We start from the raw sequence: 14,442 nt of genomic DNA, 5'->3' as shown, positions 1-14,442 counted from the left end.
CGACTCTCCCTAGATATAGTAACCACTCTCTAACCTTACCCTTTGATGCCTAGGGGTGGAACTGGCCCCAAGCTGTTGTTAGCCCTGGGGTACTGCACTATTCCTTGAGAGTTTTCCTAAATCCTGCCTTATCTTTATAAATATTCCCTTTATTAAACTCTCATCAAGATACCCAGTTTGGGTGTGCCATCTATTTCTGCCAAGACCCTGACTGGTACAGTGGGTATGTTTGGAGCCAGGAAAAAAAAAAGAAGCAAAAAACAAAAACACTTTTGTCAGGGGAATCCATAGCTAGAATGGCCAAAGCACATTTACTGCTGTATGTGAATGGCTTACTGGATGAGGGAGGTTGGCATGAAGTTAAGGTAGTAGTGTCCAGAAATATTTCATTCATTTAGAAAACATTTATTGGAGGCTTACTGCCGTGCACCAAGCACTACTCAGGGGAGAAAAGACAAATCAGAGCCCTTGCCTTCAAAGAACTCACAATCTAGTAGTGGGAGACAGACATGTAAACAGTTACTTGCATAAGGCATCACAGGTGCTGTAGTAGAAGTCTGGGCTGGAGACAAGAATTTTGGGATGGTCAGGATAAAGCCATGAAAATGGATGGAACTGGAGACTGTTAAGAATGGACTCTTGAGGGACTGCTATAAATAAGATGCCATGATAAGAGAACAAGAAAGAATAATTCTAACCATTCAGGTATATTAAACACTATGTCCTGGGCACTGTGCTTTCCTTAGATTATCTCACTTAATCCTATTCACAACTCTCTGTAGGGTTTCACTGCCCCTATTTTATAGGTGAGGAACTAAGGTTCAAAGACTTTATTTGCCCACAGCTAGTAAGTGAGATGACAGGAATTGAACTCAGTGCTGACTTCAGAGTTTATGCTCTTAAGCACTGGAGGAGCAAAACCAGGAGAGACTGTGATGTTATGGAAGCCAAGGTAGGAGAGAATTTAAAGCAGAAACAAGTAGTCACCATGACAAATGCCACAGAGAGATCAAATAAATGGAGGGTTAACAAGGTTCCTATTGGATCTTGCAATTAGAGAGTTTGAGGTGAACTCTGAGCAGTTTAATTAGCAAAGTGGTAGAAGAACTAACTGAAGTAGTCTAAAGAGCAAATGAAAAGTGGGGAAGCATGAAGACTTCTTTTCAAGGAGCGTGGCATTAAAGAGGAGAGAGAAAGAAGGTGGAAGTTAGAGCTTAGTCAAATAAATGAGTCTCCTGAGGAAAGAGGGTCCTGGATTTATGTCAGCAGCAATACTGCAAGATCAGTGTTGTGAAGCCCAGCTATGAGGGTCAACAAGGGGGATGAAAGTGAGGTCTGAGATGTGTATGGTGTTGGGGTGGGGTGGGATGGGATGGGGTAGGGTGGGTAGAGAGAATGGGAAGAAAGGTCTAGAGAGTTTGGATCTGGCCAGGGTACTGGGAATGAGGGGCCTGCCAACAGGTCAGCGGTAAGTAGGAATGGTTGGCAATGTGAGTAGTGCAGTAGGATCCCGACTCAGTCATGGGTGGGCACACAGACAGGGGCATGGTCCCCAGGCAAGAGGGCTGTAATCCTCGGTAGTCCATCTGGGTCTGGGAGGAACATAGGGGCAATGGAGTCTTCTCTGAGGACTTAGGTAGAATTTCAAGGAGGCTGGGTTCCACTTCCTCATAGACATCTGAGACTGCAGGCTTGGGCTGGGAAAGATGGGAGGGAAAGGAGTCTGGATTAGCAGGTCCTATGGGAGGAAGACACAGATTGTATAGGAAGAAGGGTTTGGCTGGGGGTAGGGCCCAGGGCAATGGAATGCTGGTGGGCAATGGCCTTGGAAAAGTTGTGTTATAGGGGCAAAGATCCAGCTCCTCATAGGACTAGTGGCGGGTAGTAGGGAGGGGAGTGCACTCACCGGACTCAGGGCTGCAGTATCCCTAAGGTACTGGCCTAGGACCCGGTGCAGGTCTGGAAGTGAGGGCCACAGGGCATGCCTCAGGTTCCTTGGAGAGAAGGGAGAGAAGGAGACTGAGTCATGGGAGTGTGTTGGGGGGGGGGGGGGAGAACACTGAAGTGGGGCAGTGGGGAAGGCAGTGAGGTGGGTGAGTAAAGCTTGGAGAGGTGAGAGCGTAGTCAAGGTAATAATGTAAGAGCATAGGTGCAAAGGAAACCTCAGGTGGGGAAGGGAAGTTAGTGGTGGGAGGTTCAAAACAGGAGTGCTACAGTGTTCTCAAACATTCTGCTTCAGGATCTTTATAGTTTCTGTCTGGGACACTCAATTGACTCCCTCACTGCATTTAGGTCTCTGCTCAAACGCCATCGTAACAGAGGTCTTCCATGACTACCCTGTCTAAAATCGTACCACCTCCCTGTCACTCTTTCTCTTGCTCTGCTTTATTTTTCTTTGTAACACTTGACCTATTATATATTTACTATTATTATATATATTTGTTTTTGTCTGTCTCATCCCACTAGAATGTAAGCTCCATGAGAGCAAAGAGTTTGTGTATTTGCTCACTGCTGTATCTCCAGTGTGTAGAACAGTGTGTGGCCCATAATAGGTGCTCAATAATTAGCTCGATGAATGAATGAAGAGAGCCAGTGGGACTTATTATTAAGTTACTGGGAAGGTGATCTATCTGGGAAGAGAATGGATTTAAGATATGTTGGGGAACCCCCAGTTCTTCAGGTTCATACTTCCACATGGAGGGACTTTAGCTGAACAACACTTCGGGCCTCTTCTGTGACCTCACTCATCTCTCTCCAGGGGAAGAGGAGTGAGTTACCTGGTAAACTGGGGAAAAGGTTCAGCAGCATCACATCCTTCCCCCCTAACTTTTTTGTTGGTCCTGGCTACGTGCATAGAGACTACATTCCAGTCAGCTCATATATGTGAGCAGGTTAAAAGTCCAAAGACAGACATGTTGAAAGAGAGATGACAGCCTGGGGCAGTCAAAAGAGGCTGCCTGGAGGAGTTGCCTTCTGAGTCTTCAAGAATCAAGAGATGTCACCAGCTGAAGGACTAAGATGGTATGGATTCCAGCCTTTCTGTTAGTAACTTCCAATGACATTCTCCTCAACTTCAGTCTTCCCACATAAGTCACTCATTAGTAACATTTGTTTAAGGGCATGCTATTTGGCATACTCTGCGCTGAGGATTTAAAGATGACCAAGTGAGGTATAGGGAAGACATATAAAGAAGTAAATGCAGTAAAATGCTGCTGGTACTATGATAGGGACACAAAGAGAGTAGCCAACATGGGAGGGTTGGGAAGGGTTTCCCAGCAGTTGGTAGAGGAAGTTATTTAAAGATAAGTGGGTATTAGTCACCCAGGGAGGATATTCCTGACCGAGGGGACATTCTGCGCAAAGGCACTGGGAAATAAAGCCTGTGGAGGAAAGAAGACACGGAGAAGATCGCCAACAATGTGGCAAGGCTGACGCACGGGGAGGAAGACGGTGGAAATGCTGGCAGGGCCGGACTTTGCAGAGCTTTGCCTGTCCTTCCATAATCTGAACTCTATCCTGGGCCGCTAACAAGGAGATTTATGGGCGCATTTTAGAAAGACTTTTCTGGTGGTGTGTGAGGCAAACTGGAGGAGGAGGCTCAGCGTCCGCGAGTCCGGCAGGGCGCGGAGCGCGGCGTGGGAGCGAGGCCTGGGAGCTGGCCGGGCCGGGCCAGGCGAGCGGGGCGCCTCAGTGGTCCGGCGGCGGGCGGGCGGCGGGCGGCGGGCGGGCGGCGGCTTCCTCCCGCCACGCGGAGCCGGGGGTGGGCGTCTGAGGCGTTCAGCACAGCGGGCACGTCAGCGCGTTAGGAAGCGGTGCGACCCCGAGGAAGCCCTGCGGGAAGCGGCTGGAGCCTCAGGCGTGGACTTGCAGCTGGGGACCGCGTGCGAGCGCCCGGAACGCTTATTTAGAGGCCTCGGGCCCGGCCCTGGGGGCCCGGCGGTACCTGTAGTGCGCGGGAAACTGCCACCTCAGCAGCAGCAGGCCCAGGAGGGCGCTGAGGCCCAGCACCAGCAGCAGAGCGGCCACCAGGGAGATCCAGGCTGAGGGACGGGACAAGTCAGACCCCGCCCGCCCCCGGCCGGAGCCCGCCCCCAGGCCCGCGAACCCCGCCTCGGTCCCGCCCCTCCGCCCCTCGGCGCCGCGTCCGGCCGCGCAGCCGCAGACCCGCGCGGTCGGGGCCCCGCCCCGGCTGCGCCCGCGCGCTCCGTCCGCGCAGCCGCGGGCCCTCACCGGTCTCCGAGGCGGTCTCCACCCGCACCGGGTCGGACCAGGCGCTCCACGGGCCTTGGAAGGTGGGGCCGTGGAGCCTCGCGCGCAGCTGCAGGCGGTAGCGGGAGCGCGGGCGCAGCTCCAGAGTCTCCCCCAGCGCGCCCAGGGGCGGCTCCAGCACCTGCGCAGAGGGAAGCGAGCGGGTGGACCGGCGCCGGGTGTGGATGGGCGGGCACCGGGTCCTCCAGAGAGCGGCAGCTTTTGCACCTAAAGCCGACCACTGTGAATCCCAGGGGAACCTCAAAGAGCCTCACTGACGGAAAGCACGCCTCGCGGCGGGAACGAGAGCGAGAACAGCGACAGGGACAGAGCGGCTCGCTGCACCCGCGGCCTCCCCTGCCGAGGCGAGCCCAGCTCCGGGGAAACGGGCCCCACGCGCCGACACACAGGCCTCATCGGCGCGGGAGCTGCTCGTCCCGACACACATATGTACGATGCCCCCTGACCCGGACACACGGACATCCCGCAGAAGCAGTGAAATCCCAGACGCTCAGATACTCAGGGCCCTTTGAAAATCACGCGCACCCAGCAGAGGATGCCAGGATTATGCCAGGTGCTGGCGCCACAAGGGCAGATTCCAAGTAGAGGGTACAAGCATCGCGGGTACAAGCAGGGAAACTATTAACTGAATAATTTAGCAAGCATTTATAGGCGTTGGGGAAAAGGGGAAATGAAACATGGTCTCTCTCATGTCTAATAAGGAAGACATGCAAACAAGTAAATAATTACAAGTAATTAGTGCTATAGTAATATAAGTAAGGCACCAGGAGCACCAAGGAGCATTTAGTGCTGCCTGAATTGCTTGTTGGGGACTACAGAGTAGTTTAGCAGGCAGGCTGGATAGGCAGGCTGGATGGTCAAAGATGAGGCTAAGACAATGGTAGGAGGGACTGGAGGACTGTTAGTACAATAAATTAAACTTGCTTGTTGATAATTAAGGAGAAGAGACAAGGCAAAAGGAAGAAGAGTCAAGGATTCCAGGCTTGGGTAACTGGTAAGCAGTGGTGCCATTGTCAGAAACAGGGTACAGAGGAGAAGTAAGTTTGAGGAGTAAGCACTGTATAGTTCCACTTTATTAAGTTCATCAACAGTCAGACTTATCAATGGTAATGTCGGAATAGTGGTTACCTTGGAAGGGAGGTGTGCTACTGTAGGGGCAGGGGGAGCTTCAGGGCTGCTAAAAATAGCACTGTAATCTGGATAATGGTTACATGGGTGTATACGCATTTACAAATTATTCAACTGCATACTTAAGATTTGTGTACTTTACTGTGGATGAATTAAGTTTTGGATATATAGTAGTCCCTCCTTATCCACGGTCTCGCTTTCCATGGTTTCAGTTACTGGTTTCAGTTACCCACAGTCAACCGTATTCTAAAAATATTGAATGGAAAATTACAGAAATAAACAACTTGTAAGTTTTTAAATGCCTGCCATTCTGAGTAGCATGATGAGAACTCACACTGCCCCGCTCCATCCCACCCAGGACTCAAATCATCCCTTTGTCCTGCCTGATAGTTTCTATGTAGCTGTCAAGGTATCACAATCCTTGTGTCCAAGTAACCCTTATTTTACTTAATAATAGCCCCAAAGTGCAAGAGTAGTGATGCTGGTAATTTGGATATGCTGAAGAGAAGCCATAAAGTATATGTATGTATTTATAGGAAAAAACATAATATATATAGGCTTTGGTACTATCCATGGTTTTTAAGGCCTCCAACTAGGGGTCTTAAAATGTATCCCCACAGATAAGGGGGGACTACTGTATGAGTCTGAAATGCCCCTGGGGGCTTTATGTAGATCTATCTGGTAAGAAGTTGTATATACTGTATATGTGATAAATAAGAATAAAAGTACAGAAAGAAAGATTTAACTAATGTATTTGAGTACCTTCTATCTGTCAGGCAGTATGCTAGATATTTATATAATTAACCTTTCCTGTAACTCTGGAAGGTAGATAGCTTTATTCTAATTTCACCAATGAGGAAACTGGGACTTCAAAAGTTTAAGTAATTTGCCTGTGGTATAGACGTTCCTTTCCATATGGTAAGTCTGGGATGGTTAATGTATGATTATTAAAACCATGGAGTTGAAGCACTCACCTAGGGAAGGCGTATATTTATCTAGAAAAGAATCTAGGATGGGCCTGTAGGAAGCACAACATATTAAGGTAGAGTGGAAAAGGAAGAGCCAGGAAAGGAGAGTGAGAAGGTTCTGTCAGAGAGTTAGTAGGGTAATCAGAAGAGACTGATATCCCAGCGACAAAGGGAAGAGAAAATATTAAGTGGGAGATGCCAAAGAGAAGTTAAGATACCAGCTGCTTCATAAACACAGATATACAAGCCTAGACATGGACACATGACACCCTCACCCCTGGTAACAGGCATGGTGAAACTCAGGAATACCCTGTGTGGTGAGGTCTGTGGGCATATGTTCCTTGGCCTTACCTTCCAGTCCTGATGGCCTTCTCCTGTGTATCGGAGCTGATAGCAGGTCTCTCGGGCTGCCCAGGATGATGGGTGCTGCCATTCCAATTCCAGCTGCCCGCTGGAGACCTCCCTCCAGTGCAAGTTTGGCGTGGGGATAAGCACTGCAGGGATGTCATCAGGGATTGGCCTAAGCCCTCTGTGCATGAGACATCATGCCACCAGGGCCGTGGGTCAGAAGTGTCAGAGTTGGTGGTGATTCTGGGCATAGGGTCAGATGCAGTGGTGGGTGGGAGAGGGGGAGAGTATGTGGGAAGAGAAAGGAGGAAAGTTCTTACCAGCCTGGTGGATCCAGAAAGGGGAGCCCAGGTAGCTGTGAAAGGCACCCTGGGCTGTGGTCACCTCCACAAGGATGTGAATAACGCTGTCATTTTGTGACTTGAAGTGGCAGCGGGAGAACTGGGAGGGTTGTAATCCTGGATTTTTCTCCTCCGTTTCACACTTCTCCCAGATGGGGTCCCTAAGAATCAGCCCCATAGAATCATTGAATCAGGGTTGCCTCAGAGACCAATCCTGACATTCTCCATCCCACAGGGGCTATGCACTGCATGGATTATAATCTAACTCCTCTTTTGGATGGGCCACCAGAGCTTTCTCTGTCTTCATTCCATAATGTTTTGTTTTCTGAAGTTTGCTTTGATGTCCAGCTTCTTCCCCTTAAGGAAGGAGCTAGATAATACATGAAAATAGCATGGAGTATAGAGTTCGGGTCTTGGCTTGTTGGCGTATAACTCTGGGCAAATTACTTGGTTTATCTCTGTCCTGATTTCCTCATTTGTAAAATGGGTTAATAGTACCTACTTCACAGGATTGTTTCAAAGGTCAAAAAGCCTCATCATTCTGCAGAAAAACATCCTTATGTTTTAAATCTGTTCTCATACAGCAACCCTCATAGTCACCTCCATATGTTATTTAATCATCAGCCTCCTAACTAGCTTTTCTGCCTCCATTTTCGCCACTCCCTTCAATTTATTCTCCACACAGCAACTGAAATTTGCTTCCAAAATGTTGATCTAATGATGTCCAGAATATATCACAAATCTGTCCATTTATTTTGATCTTGAACACTGCCACATTAGATGCAACCACCATTATCTCTTACCTGGATTAATGCAAATTTCTAACTGGTGATCCTGCTTCTACTCTTACCTCTTTATAATTTCACAAAGAAACATATCTTTTGAAAATGTAAATCATATCATGTCACTCTTCAGCTTAAAATCTTTTAATGGCTCTCCATCCCACTTGGAATAAAATCCAATCTCCGTACCAGGACCTTCAGTACTCTATATGATTTAGCTCCTCCCTACCTCACCATTTCCTTGTCCCACAATTCTCATACCAGTTTCCCACCCTTCATCCACACGGGCCTTCTTTCTGTCCTACAGTTAGGCCAGATGCACTGTCTTTGCACTTCACTTTGCCCTGGATTGCTCTGACTCTAGATTTTCACGTGACTTATTCCTTCTTGCCACTTAGGTTTTAGCTCATTTGTCACCTCCTTGGTGAGGCTTTCTCTGATCACTCAGTCTAAATTAGCAACCCTGCCCTATCCTCCCACACAGCCTCTATTACATAACCTAGTTTTTTTATTTATTGTTTGTCACCTCCTCTCTTCCACTAAAATGTAAGCCCCCCAAATGCTGGAAAATTTTCTGTTTTATTTGTCACTCTATCTCCAGTGCTTGGCATAGTCACCTTCGATATTGTTTATTAAACAAATGAATTGTGTCGCCTTCCTGATTATAGTCCGTAAATGGCTTGTTATTACTAAAATTATTTATCATTTTATGTATTTATATGTTTACTCATTTATTCACCAAATTATTGACACTATGTGCCTGGCACTGTGCTAGGCCCTAGGAATACATAGAGGAAAAATCTTTAAGGAGCTCTCATTTCAGGGGAGAGGCAGAAAACAAATGGATGGTATTTTTCTGTGCTGTGCACAGACTGATTCAGGAATATCAAGAAGGATGATCTTACCCAGAATGGGAGGGTCAGCGAATACTTCCTGAACAAGGCATTGCTTAAACTGAGTTTTGGACTATAAATAGGAGGCAAAGGGGAGAAATGGGCATCCGAGGCACATGCTTGGGCACAGATAAGAGATATGGTGCTTTGTGGGAAGTTTGAAGTGGTGCAGAATGCTTTTAGCACACAGGGCCTGGTGGTGAGTGGTAAATGTGAGAGGGCAGACCAAGGTCACGGGTGGCCCTGTGGCCTTTCTAAGGGGCTTGAACTCAATCTTGTAGTAATTATGGAGACATTAAAAGATTTTAAACAGGGAATTATCATAATTGGCTTTGTACTTTAGGAAGACCACTCTAACTAGTTTGTAGGGAAGGATTTGTGAGGGTAAAGTAGAAGGAGAGAAATCCATTAGGACACTGTTATGGTTCCCACGTGCAAAGTGATGAGGATCTGAAATAGGGTTGCGGCAATGGGGGTAGAGGGGCATAGATAGATTCAAGGGATGCTGAAGAGGTAGAAATGACAAGACTGGACCCCGAGGATGTAGAAATGGCAGAAGTCCAGGGCAATTTCCATGTTTCAGGTCTGAAAATCTGAGCTGGTGGTAGGATGGAGGGCAATAAGAAAAGGAGCAGGTTTTGAAAGAGGGAATGATAACTCCAGTTTTGCCACCGTTTAACCCATTCAAGGCACCTCTGTACTATGGAAATCTATGCAGTTATTAAGAACAATCAGTTGCATTTTTAAAATGACCTCCAAGGCATATTTTTAAGTAAAAAAGTGAGTTCACACACACACACACACACGCAATTTATGCTGAAAAGTATTATGTATAGACATATATAAATGCTTAGAAAACTGAAAGAATACATTAAAACTGTGCATAGTGTTTTCTTTCATCACTCATTCAGCAGTTTTTTACTGAGCACCTGCTATGTTCCAGGCACTGTGATGGGTGAAAATACGTTGGTGAGTAAAGACAGACACTGACTTTGCCCTCATGGATCATGTTTAGTCAAGATCAGCCTTTTCCAACTGGAATTCTGAGAGAAAAGATTTTTTTAATCCTCAGCCGAGGATATGTTTATTGATTTTAGAGAGATAGGAAGGAGAAGGGGGGGGCACTGATGTGAGAGAGAAACATCGATCAGTTGCCTCCTGTATGTGCCCTGATTGGGAATCAAACCTGCAACCTTTTGGTGTACGCTCTAACCAATTGAGCCACCTGGCCAGGGCTGAGAGAAAATTTTATTATCAATCAAGTAACCACACATTATAAATGTAAAATTCTAACTATGATAAGTACTTAAGAAAGAAAGTCACGTGGTACAACAAGGATGTATAGTAGTACTATTGGAAGGTCAGGGGAGGGTTCCCTGAGGAGGCGACAGTTGAGTTGAGGTCTATCTGAAGGATAAGTAAAAGTTAAGTAGAGACAGAAGAGCTGGGTAAACAGCACAGGCAAAGACCCAGAGGCAGGAGGGACTATGGCAGATAAGAGGGAACCGAAGAAGACCAGTACTGGAGCGTAGAGAGCAAAGGGCAGCGCAGTGTAACACGAGGCTGAAGGCCGAGGTAAGGGCTGAGTCTTTCAGAACTTTGCAAGGCCATGACAGAGTTCCTTACCCTAAGATCAATGGGACACTATTGAAGATTTTAAAGTAGGGAGTGTTATGTTCCTCTTTTTACTTTTAAAAGATCACTCCAGCTCCTGTGTGGAGAATGATTTGAGGATTCAAGAAGTGACCAGTTAAGTATTCTCAGTCACCCAAGTGAGAGGTGGCAATGGCCTGTACTAGGATAATGCCAGAGGTGAACAAAAAGACGGATTCTAGAGATATTTAATAGGTAAGATCAACAAGGTTTGGTTATAGATTGGACACGGTGGGGGTGACAAATCAGTGAGGTGTTTAGTGGAGATTCTTGAAGACCAGGCAAAGTTTTCATTGGATGTGGCAGATAGTGGAAAGTTGCAGGATGTGTCCGAGTGGGGGAAGGCCAGGCAAAGTCTGAGTTTAACTCGGTCAGCAGCACCAGGCATAAGTTGGAGATGAATGAGAATACAGGCTGTTGCAGTGCTCCAGGTGACATGATTAAAGCTGAACTAGACCAAGGCATTCCCCGTGGGAATGGAGAGAAGCTGAGAAGATAAAACACCCTTTGGAAGATGAGAGCATGGAGGCCATTTGGTTGTGGGACAGGGAGTGGAGTAAAGAAGACCAAGAACAATCTCTCCCCTCTTTCTGCAAGTTTGTGCCTCTCTCCCATGACATCAAACTCAATCACCAGTTTAATGCTCACCTGTCTCTGGGACAGCACCATGGCCTGCCGTGATAGAAGAAGCCTTGGGAGCTAGCGTGGTCCTGTTGCTGCCACTGACAGGTAACATTCTTCAAGTCCAGGGTGAAGCATTGCAGTCCAATTTCCACTGAATCAGAGAAGGAAGTCCCATCAGGGCCCACAGGCTCCTACTCTATAGGGTATCCAGATCATCTTTACACTCATAACTTGGAACATTTACTCCTACTCTTTGTTTTCTCCACGAACATAGTTCCCTCTGTCCGGTGGCAGGTTCAAGGTCATCAGGAAGGACCATGGTTATCAGAGCTTCCATGTCTAGCCCAGGCCTCCCTAGAGATCTTTTTACTTCATCTCCTCATTCCTTTATTGACTCACCTGCATCTCCAGGCAGGTCCACGGTTGCAGAGTGGGACCAGGGTCCCCAGGAGCCATGGAGGGAGACCCCATCAGGTTGGCTGCGCAGCTGGAGCCAGTAGGAATTCCCAGGCTGGAGCCCTGAGATGAGGCAGCTTCCACTCATCACTGTCAGAGATGGAGCCTTGAGAGAAGAATTCCAGCCTCAGAATCTAGGTCTACCTCTCAGCCAAGGCAGCCTCCATCTCTTACATTTGAAGCCCCACAGCATTCTTGTGGAGAGATGCTCAATTCCTTACTGGATGGATATGCACACAGACTGGGGGCCAAGTCAGTGGGTTTCAGGTGGTGTTCAAGGGTTTTTAGGGAAATCCCCATTAATTTGGAGACCTGAAACTCTCAATTCTGTTGGTATGAATGACACAAAGTGGGAGATCCTTAAATAGACATAGTTCCTGGGGACTAATCAGAGTTTGTACTAATTCCCCAAGGACCAACCCAGTCTGGAATCCCCAAAGCATGGCCTGTCCTTTCTTGGGGCAAAATTAGGGGTAGGAGATAGGAAGTGGAGTGGAAGAAGGCCAGGATACTTCTCTAGTTGGGAAGGTCTGTTCTGGTCTGTCTTGTTGGGGCCTCATGGGCTGTGCACATGCAGGCTGATCCAGAGCTGGGGCTGGGTTTGGCCTCCGCAGAGCTGGGCAGCAAGTTTCTGTGGACAGCAACTGCATGACTGTGGAACCAGTGGAGTTCCTGGGATCCTTGGGACCATAGCGGAGTTGGTGCCTCAGGAAATCACTGATTTCAGGAGTTGGGGCCTTCCAGCTGATCTGAAGTTCCCCTGGTTGGCTCCCACCCATGGCTTTGATGATATTGGGGGGAGCTGGTAGGCCTGAGGGCAAGACAAGGCACATCAAAACTCTCTGAGTGCCACAGTCTACAATTCAATCTGTGGATTGTAGAGAGGGGTGCTAGAGGCTGGATTGGCTCTCTTGGAGGGCAGGGCAGGGCCTCATCCTGTTCTCCTTTCCTCATATGGACAGTGACCTCATTCTAGCTTAGTCAGACTCAGTGATCCTCAAGAACAGGGACTTCTTTTCATCAAGAGCAAGGACCTCTGTATCCTTGTCACCTACCACAGTGCCTGGCACATAGTAGGTATTCTGCAACTGTTGAATGAGTGTATAAATGAGTAGGTTAATGGCAGGAGGGCCAGGTGTCTCTGATGTGAAATGAAGTCTAGGTCTCGATGCCAAGGCTGGGAGGAATGATAAGGTCATCTTGAGGTATCTCTGGGGGCCTAGGGATGGAGCACACGCATGTTGTCCTGAAGGAGCACCAACCAGTATGACTCTATGATCTAGCCTGGGGGCAGCAAACAGAGGGGCCAGGGTGATGGGGATGGCCCTTACCCACATGATCCACAAAGAGCACCCGCTGGGTCAGGTTGAGGTTCAGGAACACGTTCTTCACCCAGAGGCGCAGTGGAAAGAAGAGACGAACATCATCCAGGGCTGGAAACTGGCACACATATCGAGTTCCAAAGGGGGACATATTCTGGGAACTCAGGGGGCAGGCACGGGGCTCCTCCCTGTGGGCATAGGAAAAGTCCATCCTACCTACCCGACCACCCTCAGGACCCAGGCTGGCCCCAAGCCCTACTTTTCTTTCCATTTCTGCCTTGCTCTTCTCCATGCCTGGGATAGGTGGGATGAAGGTTTATGTAGGGGCTTGAGCTGGGTCTGTTCAAAGCACACCGGTTCATTAAGTGGCTCCTTAGGGCATGCACTTCCAGTAATTCTCTTATGGGGCCAAAGGTAGAACAGGACAGACGCAGGCGAGTGGGGCACAGCCCAGCACATACCCTGGGTAGGCATACAGCAGCTGGTATGTTCCACTGGGTGCTGCCCCTTCCTCATCCCAGAAGCAAGTGAGGTCCTCAAATGTTCGAGAAAAACAGTTCAGGGGCTCTGGGTCCGAGGCCAGCAAGGAGGCATCTGAGGAACAGCTGGTGAGTTGGGCTCTGGGTCCTTCCAGGCATGTTTGAGAAAGAGTAGGGGACCAGTGGGAGCCTCCTAACTTGCACCCCTCCCAGGGCTCCCTCTTTCTGGCTGTAGGTCAGCTCCACCCTCCACACACCTCACCTTGGCTGGTGACTTGTGCCAGGTTTTGGGGGACCAGGAGGAGGCAGGAGGTGACCACCAAGAGGGCCCAGGAGGGCATCTTCTCCGGCACTGTGTGCCTGCCTTAGCCCATCCTCCCTTCAGGAAGCCGGGCCCCAATCCCCTCCCGGGCCAGCCCCTCAGGTTCCTGTCAGATACAGCCCCACGTCCTGTCCCTGTCCCTGCCCTTGTGGGGCCCATCTAGACCACACTGGGGCCAGGGGCCAGAGGCCAGGGGAGGGGGAGTGGGACAGGAGGGTAGGAGGAATTTGAAAGAGAGGAGGCAGGCCTTTTGGTGGGAGGGAGATGAGGGTTGTATTTTTGACCATGTACCAGAAAGAGACAAGCTTCCATGTGTGTCTACGTTGACTATTCTAGAAGGGTGTATTATCAACAAGAATAGTAGCATTTACTGAACACTTACTATGCTGCCATGCTTTAAGGGCTTTCTATCTGTTGACTCAGCTAATCTTCACAATAGTCTTATTGCTCCCATTAGAGTAATAAAACCCAGACTCCTCCTAATCCAGATGCACAAGGTCCTGCCCGACTGGCCCCTGCCTACTCAAATCTCATCTCCTACCGCTGTCCTCACTCTGGCCCAGCCACAATAACCTCATTGTGTCTCTCATCTTAACCCTTATCATGCTCAGCCTTTCTGCAGCATTTGATATTCTTCTCCTTGTTTGGATCCTACAATGTGTCACATTCTCCTGGTTCCTCCTACTCTCGTAACAGTGACCCTCCCCACCCCCAGTTTCTCTCTCCCTCCACTTCTACATTCAAGTTTTACCAGGTCCTGTGACTTCTACAGGGAGGTGGTATAATAGTGGTTAAGGGTGCAGAGCCCACAAGACAAGAGGTTTGCCCATGGCTGGCAGAGGGTTGAGATGAGGGCT

General features: G+C 48.6%; 1 protein-coding gene across 2 annotated transcripts; it reads right to left on the bottom strand.

The window, feature by feature from the left end:
• Nucleotides 1-13,604, bottom strand: MPL (MPL proto-oncogene, thrombopoietin receptor). Of its 2 annotated transcripts, none has more exons than XM_087820375.1 (12): nt 13,526-13,604; nt 13,246-13,411; nt 12,794-12,972; nt 11,975-12,273; nt 11,406-11,568; nt 11,031-11,157; nt 7,034-7,215; nt 6,717-6,859; nt 4,231-4,390; nt 3,944-4,040; nt 1,907-1,994; nt 1-1,697 (listed from the first exon to the last, which is right to left on the bottom strand). In XM_087820375.1, exons 1-12 carry the CDS (start codon nt 13,602-13,604, stop codon nt 1,410-1,412), a joined length of 1,971 nt encoding a protein of 656 aa, XP_087676501.1. In that variant the 3' UTR covers nt 1-1,409. The 2 variants fall into 2 exon arrangements, with proteins under 2 accessions (XP_087676501.1, XP_087676502.1); XM_087820376.1 differs by having other exon boundaries at nt 13,246-13,378.
• Nucleotides 13,605-14,442: the final 838 nt, after the last annotated feature.

The sequence above is a fragment of the Miniopterus natalensis genome, chromosome 9, assembly GCF_054644295.1.
Source record: "Miniopterus natalensis isolate mMinNat1 chromosome 9, mMinNat1.hap1, whole genome shotgun sequence".
NCBI classification, from domain to species: domain Eukaryota; kingdom Metazoa; phylum Chordata; class Mammalia; order Chiroptera; family Miniopteridae; genus Miniopterus; species Miniopterus natalensis.
The sequence above is the reverse complement of the archived record's forward strand: the minus strand, read 5'-3'. Positions and strand labels throughout refer to the sequence as shown.

Excerpts from the sequence above, each read along its gene's own strand:
- MPL (XM_087820375.1), bottom strand. The coding sequence starts at position 13,604 with ATGCCCTCCTGGGCCCTCTTGGTGGTCACCTCCTGCCTCCTCCTGGTC. Across the intron at positions 13,412-13,525 it reads GGCACAAGTCACCAGCCAAG|GACCCAGAGCCCAACTCACC; the intron begins GTGAGGTGTGTG and ends CATGCCTGGAAG. Across the intron at positions 4,391-6,716 it reads AAGGCCATCAGGACTGGAAG|GTGCTGGAGCCGCCCCTGGG; the intron begins GTAAGGCCAAGG and ends CCCTCTGCGCAG.